The following is a 16787-nucleotide window of genomic DNA, read 5'->3' on the forward strand; positions in this document are numbered from 1 at the left end:
TATCTACAGCAATAACCTCTGCCCTGTATCTAAAGCACTGACCTCTGTCCTGTATCTGTTCTGTCCTCTGTAATTTAGTATTATTGTGTCAACTAAAATGCAATAAAAGCTCCCAAAAATATAAAAAAATTACGATTATTGTTACTTAAATCAAATTAATCTCAAAAAAGGCTGATGGCCCAGACCAGCAGTAGGCATGTATGGGAAGCTGTGACGTGGATCTAAGTAATAAGGGCAGCAATCCAGAGGGCTGGAAAGACGCTAGAAATAATTCTATCAGTCACGTTATCACCGGCCTCTCCCCTCTCAGCCAATCACATAGCTCCTGCTTTTCTTTAACTAGCTACAGACTGCCTGCACTCTTACCCTCACATGCAGCTTTACATTGAAACCATGATCCTTTCTTTGGTAAGGCCGAGTTCAGGATGTTTCTGTGGGATCAGGACATTATAGTCATTAATTCTGACTCCACAGACTCCACGCTGGTCCCCGCCCAATCACAGCACACCTCCTTTCCAGTCCTGCGTGATGTCACAGGGAAGGAGGTGCTAGGGAATGAGAACGTACACCAGTGGTTCCAGACCTGGGGGTTGAGGCCTCCACTAGGAGGCGCCAAAGATACACATGGGGGTCACAGGCCTTCTAGATTTGAAGTGAAAGAAAACTTGAAAAATATACAATAAGCCAATATCTCCATATTATATTACTTTCTGTGAAGAAAACTAAATAAAATGATTTAAGATGTAAAGTTTGAAGATGTGATCACAGTGTATATTATCATTATTGATCAGTGTGTATTATTACTGATCTCAGTGTACAGTGAACAGAGCTTCAGTCTCTGATATAACAATGAGAATAATCAGTGAATCTGTCATCAATTCACACACCAACCTTTTTACACTTTTATAAAAAGAACTCACGTCTTTATTACTTTCAGCTTGAAATCACATACAAAACCACAAATATTTAATGTAAAAAAACAAAATCATTTCCCAACAGTGTTTAATAAAAAAAAATAAACAAGTAATTTTTAAAGAGTGCAAAAAAAACCTCATTTCATTTGACCAGTAAATTCCTTCACCTCACAACAACCAGACAGCTACAGCTGTAGCATTAGCATCGTTCTGAAATTATTAATGTGGCTCAGAGAGCAGACAGAGACTATGGAAACACGAAGAGGAAATTTTCTCCTAAAAAAAACCCAAAAAAACTTTGGTTGATTTCCACTTCATCTGTCCTCTGCTTTAAATCACATCATATCTTCACCACCAGTTTATGCAGGAGGACCAATTACAGCGACCAAAAGTAGTTCCAGTTTCAAGATTTTCTGCTCACATCTTTTTTTATTACGACACAGAAAAATGGGCTAAAACACGAAGGACTTTTAAAACAGCAAACACAAAACAACATTGGTATAAAAATATTAACTACTGACAAGAATTATACATACATACATACGCCTATTTCCACAGGAAATGGCGACACTCAGACGTTGTCACATTTGGTCAGGAAGGAAAGCAGTGAGTTTACAGTCACTGAGACTCTCAGGCACAGTTAGCAGCAGTTAGCTTGAAGGTGATGTAATCTGACATCATCTCTGCAGCGTCCTCAGACGTCTGCGGGCATCCCGTGCACCCTGAAGCGGTACATGCAGGTATACTCCGGGTGGCCCCAGTTGGACAACACCTGTACCTCGATGATCTGGAAGGCTCGGTCACTCTCCTCCTGTCCAGGACGAAAAGAAAAACAGTAACAAATAACATGAAGTGTGAAAGTTAAATTTAAATTTATAGGAAGAATTTGGTGTCATCAGCGTATTGGCATACTTTTATGTCATTAAATTTACACTCAAACACATTTTAAAAGCTGATTTGAAAATCGACAGGTGCCAATTCGAATTCAAGAGGCAACCTCAGTGGATATCAAATATTAAAAACAATGATCATTTTAATTTAAAGAGCACTTTTAAAATTCACATTACAAATAAAATAAATATAACATAAAATCATCAGGATTTAAAAGACAATTCCAACTGGATAAAACAAGAATGTTGTATTTTATTGTTTTAAAAAGAGACTTAAAGGAGGTCACTGACAGCAGATTGTGGAACAGACCTCTGTCCAATGGTCTCAAATAAATCCATATTCAAATTTAAATGCAGAAATGGAGATGTCTACAGCCTTTTGGTTTTTCCCTATTAATGATAACTGTACAACTCACCCCTTTAAAATCATATTTAGCCTTAAAGTTATGTATAAATAAGGGCGTGGCCTCTTTGAGTGACAGGTGGGTGGTTCTTGTTTTCAGGGGATTATACACTAATGAAAACATACCTATGAATATTACACACTTGTCCTGTAACATTGGAAACACTGCATTCAGGGGCATCTGAAATCTGAGCTTTTAGCTCATAGGGATTACTTTTATTGATTGATAGCTCCCCTTTAAATCAGAAATGAAAAATGACCTTCCTTAACATCATGTGCATGTCTGTACTCACGGTGACAGGGTATGTCTGTAGAGCTTCTCCATCCTCGTCATAGGTGTAAGTGCCCAGGAGCTTCCCTCTGTCCTGACTCTCATCATCCAGACCCTGAAAACACACAGTTCAGTGTTCAACACAAACATCCACACAGTCTGGTAGTGTGTTCTGTTTTAGAAAAGTAATAAATAAATATATATAATATCTCTTTCTTACGTAGACACTGAAGTTTTGGGGGGCACTGTGCAACGTCCCGCTGGGTGCCAGGGCTTTAGGAATGTGCTCCAGGGAGAAGGCGGTGGGGAGGATCTTCATGGAGAGGCGGATCACCAGGAATCCAGTGGAGCCTCTGAAGGCCCAGCAGTTTCCTGGATGGACGTCTGGCTGCAGGAGGAGCAGGTCAGAGAGTTCCTGAGTTTCATATCTGTGGCTGACTGCAGTATAGATTCTCTCCTCCTATTAAGTATGAAAGGTGTGTTACCTGGATTACAGCTCGAGGAGACTGAGAGAAATACCAGAGAGGAACTCCGAACAGACTGAGCAGGGCGGCCTTCGTCTCGTACGTCTCCGAGCAGCGAGTGCTCAGGATGCTGCCCCCTGCAGGACAACCACAGACTTAACACGCATATTATGAGATTATAAAACAAGATAAACTTATGGGACTGTTTGTTACCTCCAGACTCCAGAGCATAGTCGGCCAGGCCGGTTCGGTCCTGAGAAAACAGCTGCAGAGCGTTCTTCACAATCACATGAACTTCCTGGAAGAAAGGAATGATTAGTGAACTTTAATGATCTACAGCAGGAATGTATATGAATGAGACAGTAAGTTCACTGTTAGGAGGACAGAAGCAGGAACGTTTGATGACCAATTTAATAGAACACTCTTTAAAACAAGAAAGAACACCTCAGGGTGATTAGTTTGTAAGAGCTTTGTGTAATAGTTTATAATTTAATACTAGTATGAAGGAGGAACGTCCTATTTACACACATTTTTATACCAGTGGTTGCCATTCCTCGTGATATAATGAAGAGAATAAGGCCTTGATGAGCATCAGAAAATGGAAGGATGGATGAATTTAGTGAAAGATAATTAATTGAAAAAAATAAAATAAAAAAGTACAATATGAATTTTCACCAAAATGCTCCGATACAAATCCCATAATGCGGAGCTTCAAGAGGTTTAACACGGACTGCGTCCGGCCTCGGGTCATATTATTTACCAGTAGCTCTAGTATTGACACAATTAACTTGCTCTGCCCTCACTCTTACCCTCAGTGCTTGGCTGTTTTTCCGCTGGAGTCTTCAAACATTTTACTATATTTTATAATTTTTCCTCTAACAGGAAGAAAGAAATTGGAAAACATAAACTCAGCACTGAAATAAATCACTGCAGATCTGTTCCGCTCTGCGTCTGGTGTGAACAGCTACACGACGCAAAGTGAAACAGGAATTTAGTTTTTGTTTCCCACGCTGACGCTCAAATGTCTTGTTTTATCCACAACCCAAATTTTCCAATCATAAAAAGGACTAAAGAGATTTTTTCTTTAAAAAAAAAAAAAAAAAGACTCAATTATCTAAATAGCCGGCGATTAATAACTGCAGCTGTATCCTGAGCCCAATCCGTCCAGAGTAGGTGAGATATTTCAGTGTGGACCAAAGGAGACAAGATTAGTCTCAATAAAAGAATTGTGTAGTGATATTAAGACTCACTCTCATCCTCCAGACGCCCCCCTCCCCCACTCCTCACCTCCTGGGTCACGGCGGCCCCAGCTGCCCCGGTGGCGTGCAGGACGGCCTCTCTGACCGCCTCCTCGCTGCCGCGCTGCTCCAGCTGCAGACTGATGTTCTGCAGGATGCTGAGCTCCAGGGCGGCCAGCGACGCCTGCAGGTCGGCCCCGCTGACGTACTGCTGCGACAGCCACTGCAAGAGCGAGTCCGGGAGGCCGCCGCCGTCTCCCGAGGCCCCGCCCCTCACTGTCAGCTGGTTGCCGTAGACCAGAGTCCGAACCTCCTCGCGGACCTGAGCGGAGACCTGCTCTGAAATCTGATTGGTTGACAGCAGCAGGATACAAAAAGAGACCGTTACCAATCGCTGCCCTGTGGCTGTACTCCTCCTTTACATCCACGTCTGTCAGAATATAAATAAATAAAACACTAAATTATATAGGCGAAGAAATAAACGGCACTAAAACATCAGCTGTGCCCGAACAAACACACTTAAACATTTGGCTGCTTCACATTAAAAGTTTCTACTGGTGAAGCAACAGGAGGCTTTTATTGTGAAACTGTAAAAACTCACCGTCTGCTGGATTTTGTCGAGTCGTCTGCAGCCGTCCCAACATCCAGACAGACCCTCAACATCCTGCCTGACGTCCTCCAGAGCCGCCTCCAACCGCACTACCTCCGCGAGCAAGGCATCATGGGACTGACGGTCAACACCAACACTAGAGGAAGTTACAGGACAACTGTACTACAAACTGTGACAGCATGAAGTCAAGGTAAAGTGTTCACATCTGTAGTTCAGGTCACTTAGAGTGGACCGAAGGTTAGGATTCCTTCAGTGTTCACGGTTCAGGAGGTTTCTCCCGGGGTGAACTGAGTGAAGAGGAGGATGAAGGTTACCTGACAGCAGCTGGAACTGTGGATGAAGGTGAAGCTGTTGCAGCAGCTTCTTGTCTCCACTGCACCGCCTGCAGAACAATGAACCACACTGAAACCAATGAAGCCTGGAGCCTGTGTGAGTGAGCTTAGAGCGGTCTCTCTGCTGTACCTGGGTTCTGGCAGCCAGCGCCTGCAGCTGCTGCTCCAGATGATCCAGACGGGACGTTTGACTCTGCTGCTGCGACAAATCCTGCTGCCGAGTCTACAAACACACCAACAGGAAGGAGACAAGACTCCCATCATGCTCAGGGATCCATATCCTCTTCCATACAGCAGACTGGTAGTTCTCAACCTTGTTCCCTCCAGGAAGCTCTTTTCTATCACTGAGTGAACTCACATATATTAAGTTAGCTACTGTAAGCTCTATGCTATATACTGCACCATGTATGTACTGGAACCTATGGAGCCTAGCATGTAGCATATAGCATACCTAAGCAAAGGAAAGGAGGAAGTTGACCGAGGTTTTCTCCACTGTTATAGACAGCAAAAAGGGGCGGGACTTAGGGAGCCTCAAATGAAGCCAACACAAAAGTTCCTCTAACACTTAAGTTAGCTAATATTAGCAAGACACTAGCTCCCCTAGTTAGCTAAACTCCATCAATCATTAACTGCTTTTCAACATGTGTAGTACATTATACAGTTAGCACCAGATTTCATAGTTTTTCAGACATTATTAGTAAATTATGGACCCATTAAGTAAATGATCCAGTAATTCTCGAGCAAAATAATCCAGTTTATCATTTTATGACCCCTCAGATTTATTCTGTGACATCATTAGGGGGTCCCGACCGATGCGTTCAGTATCTGACCTGTTCCCTCTGCTGCCTCTCCTCGTCCACTCGTGTCCTGAGCTGGTCCAGCTGCTGGTCCAGCAGGCCGCTCAGCCAGGGCTCCCCAGCGCCGCTGTGAACGGAGACCAGCTGCTGCTGCTGCTGCTGCTGCTGCTGCTGCTGGAGGTCAGAGTACAGCCGGAGCACCTCCCTATGTCTCTGCTCCTCCCGCCGCCCCCCGACCTCCACCTGCTCCCACAGCGCCGCCAGACTCTGCTCCAGACGACCGAGCCGCGTCGACTCCTCCACCGCGGCTGACGGCAGCTGTAAAGGCCACAGGCCGACGAGAGGTGAGACAGCTTAGACACGTGGAGAAACATGGACTCAAGCTGATTACAGAAATAATCTTTTGATTCTGAACACAAGACGACTGATTCTGATGATTCCAGTGAAACATTAAGTCAGAAAGTAAATCCAGACCGTAAAGTCAGGGGTCAGAACCTCCGCTCCTGTCTGCGTTTCAGTCGGTGGAGGTCGACTGTAGAGCGGCTCCTCGAAGGCCTGCACCTCCCTCGACTCCTCCACGGCGCCCTCCACTGAGTGGCTCTGGGGGGACGTGGAGCCGTAGATGGAGGACAGACCGGGGACGTCGGAGACCACCGTCCTCCACTCTGTGATGTTGACTGCTGGAAGGACGGACTGTAGACCAGCTGGACCAAACCAACACAGGCCTGAAACATCAACAGCAGCTGTGTTAGACTGCAGCCAGACCTGAACCTGAGCTTGGTTTATTGTTTACTTATTACTTTTAAACCTGGAACCTACTGAGGAGGAGGAGGAGGAGCAGAGGGAGGACAACCAGGAGGAGTCTGAGAGCAAAGCTGCAGGACGAAGAACAACATGTCTGATTAATAAAAGAACTGCTTCATCCACAGACTGACTTTTAGACACTGAGCAGAATAAATCATCTGAAGCTTCTTGTTGCACGCACATGTCACTCAAAGCAGCCACGCCCTTCATCCTGTACAACTTTAACCCTTAACATCATTTAAAGGGGTTGTACAGCTGGTTTGAACAGGGAAGTGATCTCTAGTTTATTTCTGAAGTTTAATATGGAGACTGACTCACTGCTGGAGCCTCTAGTGGATGTTAGAGGAACTAACACAACTGCTTTTAAGTAGATTTCCCATGCAGTTAGTACCAAATTGTATAGTTTTTAGGAAACTATTAGTAAATTTCAGTTGTATTAAAGACCCACAAAGGAAATTATCCAGTAATTCTCAAGCAAAAAGCAAAAATTAGCAAGAAAAGGGAAAGAAAAATAAATTCAACCCATCCAGTTCTAACCAGAGATCTTTGGTTTCAACCAAAATAAACAAAGAAAGAAAAACCAAACTTGCCGAGTCGGGAGGAAGTTGGAGGTCATGTGATGCAGTCGTCTGTTGAGCCACCTGTACACGTCACCTGCTGCATTACCTACACACACACACACACACACACACACACACACACACACTTTAAATATTCCATTAAGTAATCAGATGATTAATGAAGACTTTCACCAGCTGAGCAGGAAGCTGCAGGTCACCAAGCAAGAGACACATCATTATATTATTACTGCACACACATACACAAAAACAAACAACAACAACTGATGAGTTTGCTGGTTCCTGGTCAGTAGTTTTATTCTTGGGTTTCTTTAAGGTGTAGAAATTGTTTTATAATGAAGCTTTATTTAGGAAATCCTTCATTTTATAAAATACTGCAGTTAAATCAAACTGTTGATATTCAGAGAGTTCCTGAGAACCTTCAACATCTGTATATGAAATGCTGTGATATAACTCACAAAAGGCAGTAATTAATGATACTGAACGTCCACTGCAGAAGCAAACGATAGAACAGACAACAGGAACAATGAAGCAGCAGGAGGAAGAGCTGAACCTCCACAAACACTTCAGGAGCGCCGACAAGAACAAACTGCACCCCAGAGAGGAAGAGCGGCGAAGGGTTAACAAACACACAAATCAAACACGGTGACGCAGCATTAACCTGCAGAGCGTCCGGCGCTCAGAGAAGCTGAACACATTTTCTTGGTCAGAGGCCAAACGGCTGAAGCGGCATGGTGAGTGAGCTGAAACAGACACGAAGCTGAAGAAGCAAAGAGGCGTCAGACACTGAAGGAGATCGATATCAGAGTACGTACAGAGACTGATTATTAGTAACCACGGAAACCATCATTTACTCAAGTGCTCATTTTATACTTATACTCTACTTCAGTTCAGTTCAAAAATTTTATATATATATATATATATATATATATATAAAATTTTTGGTACTTTCAGCATATTTTGATGCTTTTGTACTTTTATTAAGTGAAATATTAAGAGATTTTCTTATTAAGAGAGCTTTAAAGTATGTTTAATTAAACGCTGCAAAAGTAACTTATTATTTTTTTTTTTTTTATTATTATTATTATTATTATTATGTGTCACCAATCAGTGCTGTGTGTTGGCTGCATAAGAACAAATCTATAGTCTTACTCAAAGTAGCTATTTTTAAATTAATTTATTTTATTGGCAATAGGATTTTTTTTTAAACTTTTTTTAAATTGTCCCATTAAATTTGTGCCAATGTGCATATTGCTAGTAACCAACAAATAAAGTCAGAGCTTTATTGTGATCGATAATTTAATAGCCAGTAATGATCATAAGCTTTTATCTAAATATGTTTTGTTACTGTTAGTTTGTTAGAAAACCTTTCCCCCACATATCAGAGCCTCTGACCATCAGCAGCTCTTTAGGGAATGTGTGTTTAAGATCTGCCGGCTGGTAGCGAACATCACTCTGAGAAAATGGCCATTGAATATGAGCTACAGTGGCGACTAGCTGCGAGCACGACAGCCAATGACAGCAGAGCTCCGGCGGCGGTCTTGATTTTATTTGTTTTAACAATTATTTATTATCTGGAGAATATTATTTGAACTCTGTCAGATTCTGTTTTCTTTAACCTGTAGAAACAGCAGCGCTCCACATCAGCCCCAACAAACAGGAAGCCACTGAGGACCAGGTAGAGGACCAGGTAGAGGACCAGGTAGAGGACCAGGTAGAGGCGACAGAATCCGGCTCTGAGTGATGTTTGTCCTTACAGTCGTCACCTGTTGGTGTCAGGAGTGTTTAACCGACAGAGACAACACAAGGGAGGAAAGGCTGGAAACAACATCATTCAGAGCTTTTACGGAGAGCTGGGAGACAGAAACACCAGCAAAGAATAGTTTTTAAACCATTTTTGGACTTTTTGGCTTCAGGCTGAACATGAAGAAAATCATCAGTTTTAGTTCTGAAACATAATAAATCAGAATTTCCCACAGAAAGCTTTAAAGTGTGTCTATGAGAACTCACACAGAGATCCGTTGGGATGAAGCTCCTTCTGGTTGGTGCTGGACTCCCTCAGGTTCATGACTCCACAGTGACTGGATCGAGCTGCAACAGAGAGAACAGGGTCAGGACTCCTCGCTAGTCCCTCGACCGCTGGCTGCGGGCGGGGAGATTTGCATGTTGCCAAGGCAACAGCCAAAGTGAAGGGGTGCGGCCCATTTGTTTGGGAGGGAAACACGGAGGGTGAGCAGAGAGTTCAGGAAGACCAGGACAAGATCCAGATCTGGATCAAGGGAAGCTTTGTGAACAGAACACAGTGAACCAGAACGTCAACAAAAAGCCACCGACTCCCAGATAACATCTCCACCATCAGATCTCAGACTGTAGCTGGTTCTAGCTGGTTCTAGGTGGTTCTAGTGGTCCTCTAGCAGAGTTTTTCCACCAACTTAGTTCTGGTTCTTGAACAGGTTGCTTTTAATAAGGCCTGGAACCTCGGTGCTATCTGTCACACTAGGTGCCTGAACCAGAATAGGTTCCCCCTGTTGGTGGATAAAGAACTCTAGGGAGGTTCCAGGGGTCCTTCAGATAGACTGATGTGGTTCAGAGGTTCATTAGGTACTTTAAGTGTTCCTTGATGAGGTTCTAGTGGTCCTTTAGGGTGGTTCTGGTTGGTTCTAGGTGGTTCTTGTAGCAGTGTTTTCCACAAATGTAGTTTTGGTTAACATTCTGCTATCTGGCAAACCAGCCCAGGTTTCTAACAGCGGAAGAATTGTAATCAATGGATCTGAAAGAGTGAACGAGGCTTTAGACAGTTTCCTGCTGTGGGGCTGAAACAGGAAGTGGAGTGATGAAGAGGAAACGTGTTTAACAGCATGTGAAGGTAAGTGAAGTCCAGGTGAAGAAGAAAGAGTCGGTTATCACTGGTTATATTAATTGCGTGCGTCTGACTCCAGGTGTGACACCAGTGGGAGGAATAAACGTGGACAGGTACAGTCGATACCTCCCCGTCTGTTCTCAGTCTGTGGTTTCAGCCCCCGACACACCTGCCAGGTGTGTGTCAGCGCAGACGCACAGCGGGCTGCAGCTCTCCGGACACACAGCACACACGAGTCCCACCACAGCTGCAGCACATCTGGAAGAGTCAGCAGACTTCAACAAAAGGTTGAGGTGCAGTGACAGAGAGGACGCTCACATACAGAGATTTATTCAAATATTTGTGGGGGCGGAGCCACAGAGAGGTGGTTTCAGGAAATAAAACTCGCTGTGAGTCTTGAGAGTGAAAGTGAGAAGAATCACAGCAGGGCAGGAAACTAACTTCTGATTTCTTTTAGACATTTAGACTGTGATCAGACAGAGCGGTCGTCCACTGATCAGCAGGGATTACCGTACAGCAGTCTACCATTATAAGTGTTTGTTGCACGTACAATGAACAGTTATAAAGCCGTACACTGTCTCATCTAGTGAGTGGAGATGAGACAGCTCTGGACCGACATGGGAGCAGAAATAAAAACTCTCGTAAACCGGATTCGAACTGAAATACGCATCCAGGGTTACGTAATCTAAGTGAGCGGCTTAAATACAAATCACAATTTTACTGGACGACCCGAAAACTGCTGGAGGAGGAGAAACTACGAGGGCCACCTGCTCCCTCTGTAGATAAAAACGTCTCATTCTAGGGATTCCTATGAAAACATTAGTATGAATATTATATCACAGTAATGTGACACACTGGAGCTTTAACACTGAAAGGTTTCAGGTTGCTCTGAACCAGTTTCCTGCCGACGGACGGACAGAAGCAGCCTGCTGCTGAAGAGGAAGCCTGCTCAGGTCTGCTACCTGTCACATGGTGGCGTTTCTGTAGCGTCAGCTGATGAAGAAGAAGAGCGAGCAGGGAGACCACACAGGCTGCTGACCTGTCCCACACGGACGCCAGCACACCTGAAGAAGAAAGGCACAGTAACCACAGACAGTAGCCACAGACAGTAACCACAGACACAGACAGCAGCCACAGACAGTAGCCACAGACACAGACAGCAGCCACAGACAGTAGCCACAGACAGTAGCCACAGACAGTAGCCACAGACACAGACAGTAGCCACAGACAGTAGCCACAGACACAGACAGTAGCCACAGACACAGACAGCAACCACAGACAGTAGCCACAGACACAGACAGTAGCCACAGACAGTAGCCACAGACAGTAGCCACAGACAGTAACCACAGACACAGACAGTAGCCACAGACAGTAGCCACAGACAGTAGCCACAGACACAGACAGCAACCACAGACAGTAGCCACAGACACAGACAGTAGCCACAGACAGTAGCCACAGACACAGACAGCAGCCACAGACAGTAGCCACAGACACAGACAGTAGCCACAGACAGTAACCACAGACAGTAGCCACAGACAGTAACCACAGACACAGACAGTAGCCACAGACAGTAACCACAGACAGTAACCACAGACAGTAGCCACAGACACAGACAGTAGCCACAGACACAGACAGTAACCACAGACAGTAACCACAGACACAGACAGTAGCCACAGACAGTAGCCGCAACACAGACAGTAGCCACAGACACAGACAGTAGCCACAGACAGTAGCCACAGACAGTAGCCACAGACAGTAGCCACAGACACAGACAGTAGCCACAGACACAGACACAGACAGCCACAGACAGTAACCACAGACAGTAACCACAGACACAGACAGTAGCCACAGACAGTAGCCACAGACACAGACAGTAGCCACAGACAGTAACCACAGACAGTAACCACAGACAGTAGCCACAGACAGTAGCCACAGACACAGACAGTAGCCACAGACAGTAACCACAGACAGTAACCACAGACACAGACAGTAGCCACAGACAGTAGCCACAGACACAGACAGTAGCCACAGACAGTAACCACAGACAGTAACCAAACACAGACAGTAGCCACAGACACAGACAGTAGCCACAGCCACAGACAGCAGCCACAGACAGTAGCCACAGACAGTAGCCACAGACAGTAACCACAGACAGTAGCCACAGACAGTAGACACACACAGACAGTAGCCACAGATAGCACAGACAGTAACCACAGACAGTAGCCACAGACAGTAGCCACAGACAGCAGCCACAGACAGTAGCCACAGACAGTAACCACAGACAGTAACCACAGCCACAGACAGTAGCCACAGACAGTAACCACAGACAGTAGCCACAGACAGTAGCCACAGACAGTAGCCACAGACACAGACAGTAACCACAGACAGTAGCCACAGACAGTAACCACAGCCACAGACAGTAGCCACAGACAGTAGCCACAGACAGTAGCCACAGACAGACCTGTGCGGGTCTTGCGGCTCCGGTCTCTGCAGTAGACGGTGGAGGTTTCCGGCTCCGCTGGCTCCGACGGTCCCGGCACCGAGGAAGAGGAGGAGGTGTATTTGGAGGAGGGGAAGTACGTGGACTCACAGTCTTTGCAGTAAACCCTGCTGGGCGTCGGGACCACGTGTTTGGGACAGCGACCGTCTGAACCAATCAGAGTGCGGTCTGCCAGGACGGTGCTCGGCTCCGCTATGATGGTACTTTCTGTAACGGGAGAGCAGCATATATATAAATATATAAACATAATCCATAAAGATAAAGAGGATTCTGATCAATAAGAGCAATTAAATGGATTCTGATCAATAAGAGCAATTAAATGGATTCTGATCAATAAGAGCAATTAAATGGATTCTGATCAATAAGAGCAATTAAATGGATTCTGATCAATAAGAGCAATTAAATGGATTCTGATCAATGATAAACTTATTGATGATTGTGTCTCCGGCTCATAGCGGCGTTTATTCTGTGTCGGTCTCCGAGGAGGTTGTTTTGGCCGTTACCATAGTAACTACCTATCCTATCCCTGTACTGGCAGTAATGATCACTGATCACCTTTAGGATCCATGTCCTGGTCCAAACCTGTAAAACACCAGAAGAAGAAGAAGATCAGACAGTCAACAAACACCCCTCCAAAATAAAAGACATCCTTTGGGGGGGGGGGGGCGCGTACCCCAGAAGGTGTCGACCATCGTGGTCTCCTGGACCGAGGAGTCGTCCAGCAGGGAGGAGAGCAGGGAGGCGTCGGAGGTCACGCTGTGGAGGCTGCTGTTCAGGAGAGACTGTTTACGAGGAGTGTTGAGGAGGAGAGACTCTGAGCAGGAGGAGGAGAGCTGCTGGGAGCGACGAGACTTCAGCAACCTGGAGGAGGAGGAGGAGGAGGAGGAGGAGGAGGACACAACATGGTGAATGAATGAGGAGAGATGAGGAGCAGGAGGAGGAGACAACATGGTGAATGAATGAGGAGAGACTCTGAGGAGGAGGAGGAGACAACATGGTGAATGAATGAGGAGAGACTCTGAGGAGGAGGAGGAGGAGGAGACAACATGGTGAATGAATGAGGAGGACAGGGGGGGGAGAGCTGCTGGGGGGGACTTCAGAACCTGAGGAGGAGGAGGGGAGACAACATGGTGAATGATGGGGGCTTGAGGAGGAGGAGGAGACAACATGGTGAATGAATGAGGAGAGACTCTGAGGAGGAGACAACATGGTGAATGAATGAGGAGAGACTCTGAGGAGGAGACAACATGGTGAATGAATGAGGAGAGACTCTGAGGAGGAGACAACATGGTGAATGAATGAGGAGAGACTCTGAGGAGGAGGAGGAGACAACATGGTGAATGAATGAGGAGGACGATGAGAGGAAGTGGAGGTAGAGGAGTGGCCCTCACCTGGTGCTCCTCCAGCTGGTTCCTCCCACACTGAAGGAGGCGCTGCCGTGTGGAAGACTGCGGTCCAACAGGCCGTCATCGAGCCGCAGGCTGCGTCTCGACATCGTCCCCGAGTGGAGGAACGCCAAGATCTGCTGCTCCTTCTCCGAGTCAGACACTGCTGAGGAGTAGCTGGAGCTGGAGGAGGAGGAGGAGGAGGAGGAGGAGGAGGAGGTTAACATTACTTTCAGTAACAGAAGCTGTGTGTGAAACAGTGCTAACATGCTACAGTCTGTAATGGTTAGAAGGAGTTCAGTGTCCTGAGAGAACTGAGCATTGTTAGCATTGTTAGCATTGTTAGCATTGTTAGCGCTGTCAGAACAACAGTGAGGTAACACACACACACACACACACACACACACACACACACACATAGTACACACGACACTGTAACACACAGACACACACTGTAACACACACACACACACACACAACACACACACACACACACACACACACACACAACACACACACACACACACACACAGTAACACCACAGAAGAAGAAGGTGAGGATACACACAGGTCAGTCCAGCCCCAGCTCTGTAGGTCTACGTCCTCGTCACAGGACATCCCAGAGAACACACACTCACACACACATTATTGACACACACACACACAGACACACAGTAACACACACACAGTAACACACACACAGTAACACACACACACACACACACACAGAGCGAGCTGCACACTTCAAGTTCACCTTAAACCTCAGAGTGCTGCAGCACTTCCTGTTTGAGCTGTGGGTCAGTGAGCTGTCTTAGACCACACACACACACACACACACACACACACACACACACAGTACACACACACACACACAGTAACACTGACTACACACACCACACACACACACACACACACACACACACCACACACACAGATACACACACACACACACACACACACACACACACACACACACACACTCACACACACACACACACACACACACACACAGTAACACACACACACACTAAAAAAACACACACACACACACTCACACAGTGTAACAGCCCCCCCCTCAGTAAACCAGATTACCCAGCAGCCCTCACTCTGAGCCAATAATGGACTCAGTATCAGTGTTTTCCTGCTGAGGACAATAATCACTGTACAGCTCGTATTTATTATTATTTATTATTAGGTAAATAATAATAAATAATAATAATAATAATAATAATAATAATAAATAATAATAATAAATAATAATAATAATAAATATTTTTTTTTTATTAATAATAATAAATATTGTATTTGCTGTTTATTATTATTTTTAGCCCCATTGACTGCGATTTCCTCCTGAACATTTACGAAAACTCAATTTTAAAGTAGTCAGGTCTGGTGAAAATGGGGATATTCTATGAGTCGCTTTCAGGTTGGCCACTAGGTGGCGCTACTATCAGAAAAAATGCGTTTAGGCTAATAACTTCTGCATATTTTATCGTACATTCATAAACCTCGTATCCACGCGTTCGGTGAATAGAGCTGAATCTCTCCATATAGGCCCCGCCCACTTCCGCCGATAATTTATTTTGTTAGAGCGCGAAATGTCCTTAAACTACTTGTTTGTGTTCCTCCTACACGCTTTGTCCGATTCGCACAAAATTTGTCACCTAGAACCTGGAGACCGCCCTGGCAGTAAGTTTAATTTGAACATTTTTGAAATTTAAAAAAATAAGCACGCTATAAAATGCTAACTTCCTGTAGATTATCCGTCAAAAAAGGAAGTGGACCATTTCTCCACATTGGTTTGTCCGATTGACACCAAACTCGGGTCCATAGTTCCTCATGTCTTCCTTAGGCATTGTGCACAATTTCAGGCCATTGCCACTAGGTGGCGCTCTTTAAAATGAAGTTTATATCTCTACAACGGTATGTGTGATTAAGATGAAACTTGGTACGATGCTTCCCCATGGCTCCCTGAGGCTCACTTAAAAAGGAAAAACTAAATACGCCACTAGGTGGCGCTCTGGTGGCAGGGTAAATCACTGTGCGGACACCGTAATAGTTATGAATATGAAATTCACAGGGCACGTGTAGAGTAGTGCCTGAAGCTCACATACCAAAAATCGTGTTTGTCGTGTGTGTAGCGCCCCCTACAGGATAAAAAAACAGCAGCCCCGGCGCCACATTTCACCGATATGTACGAAACTCGGTAGGCACGTGTAACATGCTGGGACGTACAAAACAGCCTCTTGGACCCATACCCCAAACCCCACAGGAAGTCGGCCATTTTGATTTAAAGTTTTGATTTCGGCGAACTTTTGCGTTGTATTTGAACGAACTCCTCGTAGGGAATTTATCGGATCTGCTTCAAAATTGGTCAGTACAGTAAAACAATGGTTCTGATTGAAAGTTGTGCTATTTGTGACTGTATGTTTAACCGTGTGTCCGTGACGACGTGTCGAATTCCACCGATTGGCCATCAAACAGATAGTACTCATATCTTCAGCGTACAGTCCCACGCCCTGAACTCGTCCTCATGACAATATTCAGACAGTGATAGCGCCACCTACTGGCAACAGGAAGTAAGCGCTGCGTGGCGATTTTGAGCTGAGTTGTGTTTCGCGCACCCCGAGCTGTGGCTGCTGACTTTAATTATTATTATTATTGATATTATTATTATTTATTTTAGGCCCTGAACTGTTGACCTTAATTCATTAACTGTGTGTAAAACTCTGATTCAATCAG

The 16787-nt window shown here is 45.2% G+C and overlaps 1 protein-coding gene across 5 annotated transcripts in view; it reads right to left on the reverse strand.

Moving 5' to 3' along the window:
* Positions 1–904: 904 nt before the first annotated feature.
* The window catches only part of LOC127360316 (SUN domain-containing protein 1-like), a 17123-nt gene continuing 1240 nt past the window's right edge, over positions 905–16787 (reverse strand). Inside the window, exons 1-23 of one of the 5 annotated variants that reach the window (XM_051394702.1) lie at positions 14614–14755; positions 14053–14229; positions 13335–13522; positions 13217–13243; positions 12623–12868; positions 11124–11225; positions 10288–10419; positions 9312–9392; positions 8921–9067; positions 7963–8061; positions 7314–7389; positions 6739–6794; positions 6394–6644; positions 5953–6237; positions 5253–5345; positions 5105–5172; positions 4782–4926; positions 4230–4526; positions 3156–3240; positions 2964–3079; positions 2699–2866; positions 2501–2593; positions 905–1725 (exon numbers count right to left, since the gene is read on the reverse strand). In XM_051394702.1, coding sequence (XP_051250662.1) covers positions 1609–1725; positions 2501–2593; positions 2699–2866; positions 2964–3079; positions 3156–3240; positions 4230–4526; positions 4782–4926; positions 5105–5172; positions 5253–5345; positions 5953–6237; positions 6394–6644; positions 6739–6794; positions 7314–7389; positions 7963–8061; positions 8921–9067; positions 9312–9392; positions 10288–10419; positions 11124–11225; positions 12623–12868; positions 13217–13243; positions 13335–13522; positions 14053–14229; positions 14614–14663 — 3099 coding nt within the window. In that variant the 5' untranslated portion in view covers positions 14664–14755 and the 3' untranslated portion in view covers positions 905–1608. Of the gene's footprint in view, positions 1726–2500; positions 2594–2698; positions 2867–2963; positions 3080–3155; positions 3241–4229; positions 4527–4781; positions 4927–5104; positions 5173–5252; positions 5346–5952; positions 6238–6393; positions 6645–6738; positions 6795–7313; positions 7390–7962; positions 8062–8920; positions 9068–9311; positions 9393–10287; positions 10420–11123; positions 11226–12622; positions 12869–13216; positions 13244–13334; positions 13523–14052; positions 14230–14613; positions 14756–16787 lie in introns of those variants that run through there. The other 4 variants (XM_051394703.1, XM_051394704.1, XM_051394705.1 and 1 more) reach the window with 4 other exon arrangements.

The sequence above is a fragment of the Dicentrarchus labrax genome, unplaced genomic scaffold (assembly GCF_905237075.1).
Source record: "Dicentrarchus labrax unplaced genomic scaffold, dlabrax2021, whole genome shotgun sequence".
Taxonomy (NCBI): Eukaryota; Metazoa; Chordata; class Actinopteri; family Moronidae; genus Dicentrarchus; species Dicentrarchus labrax.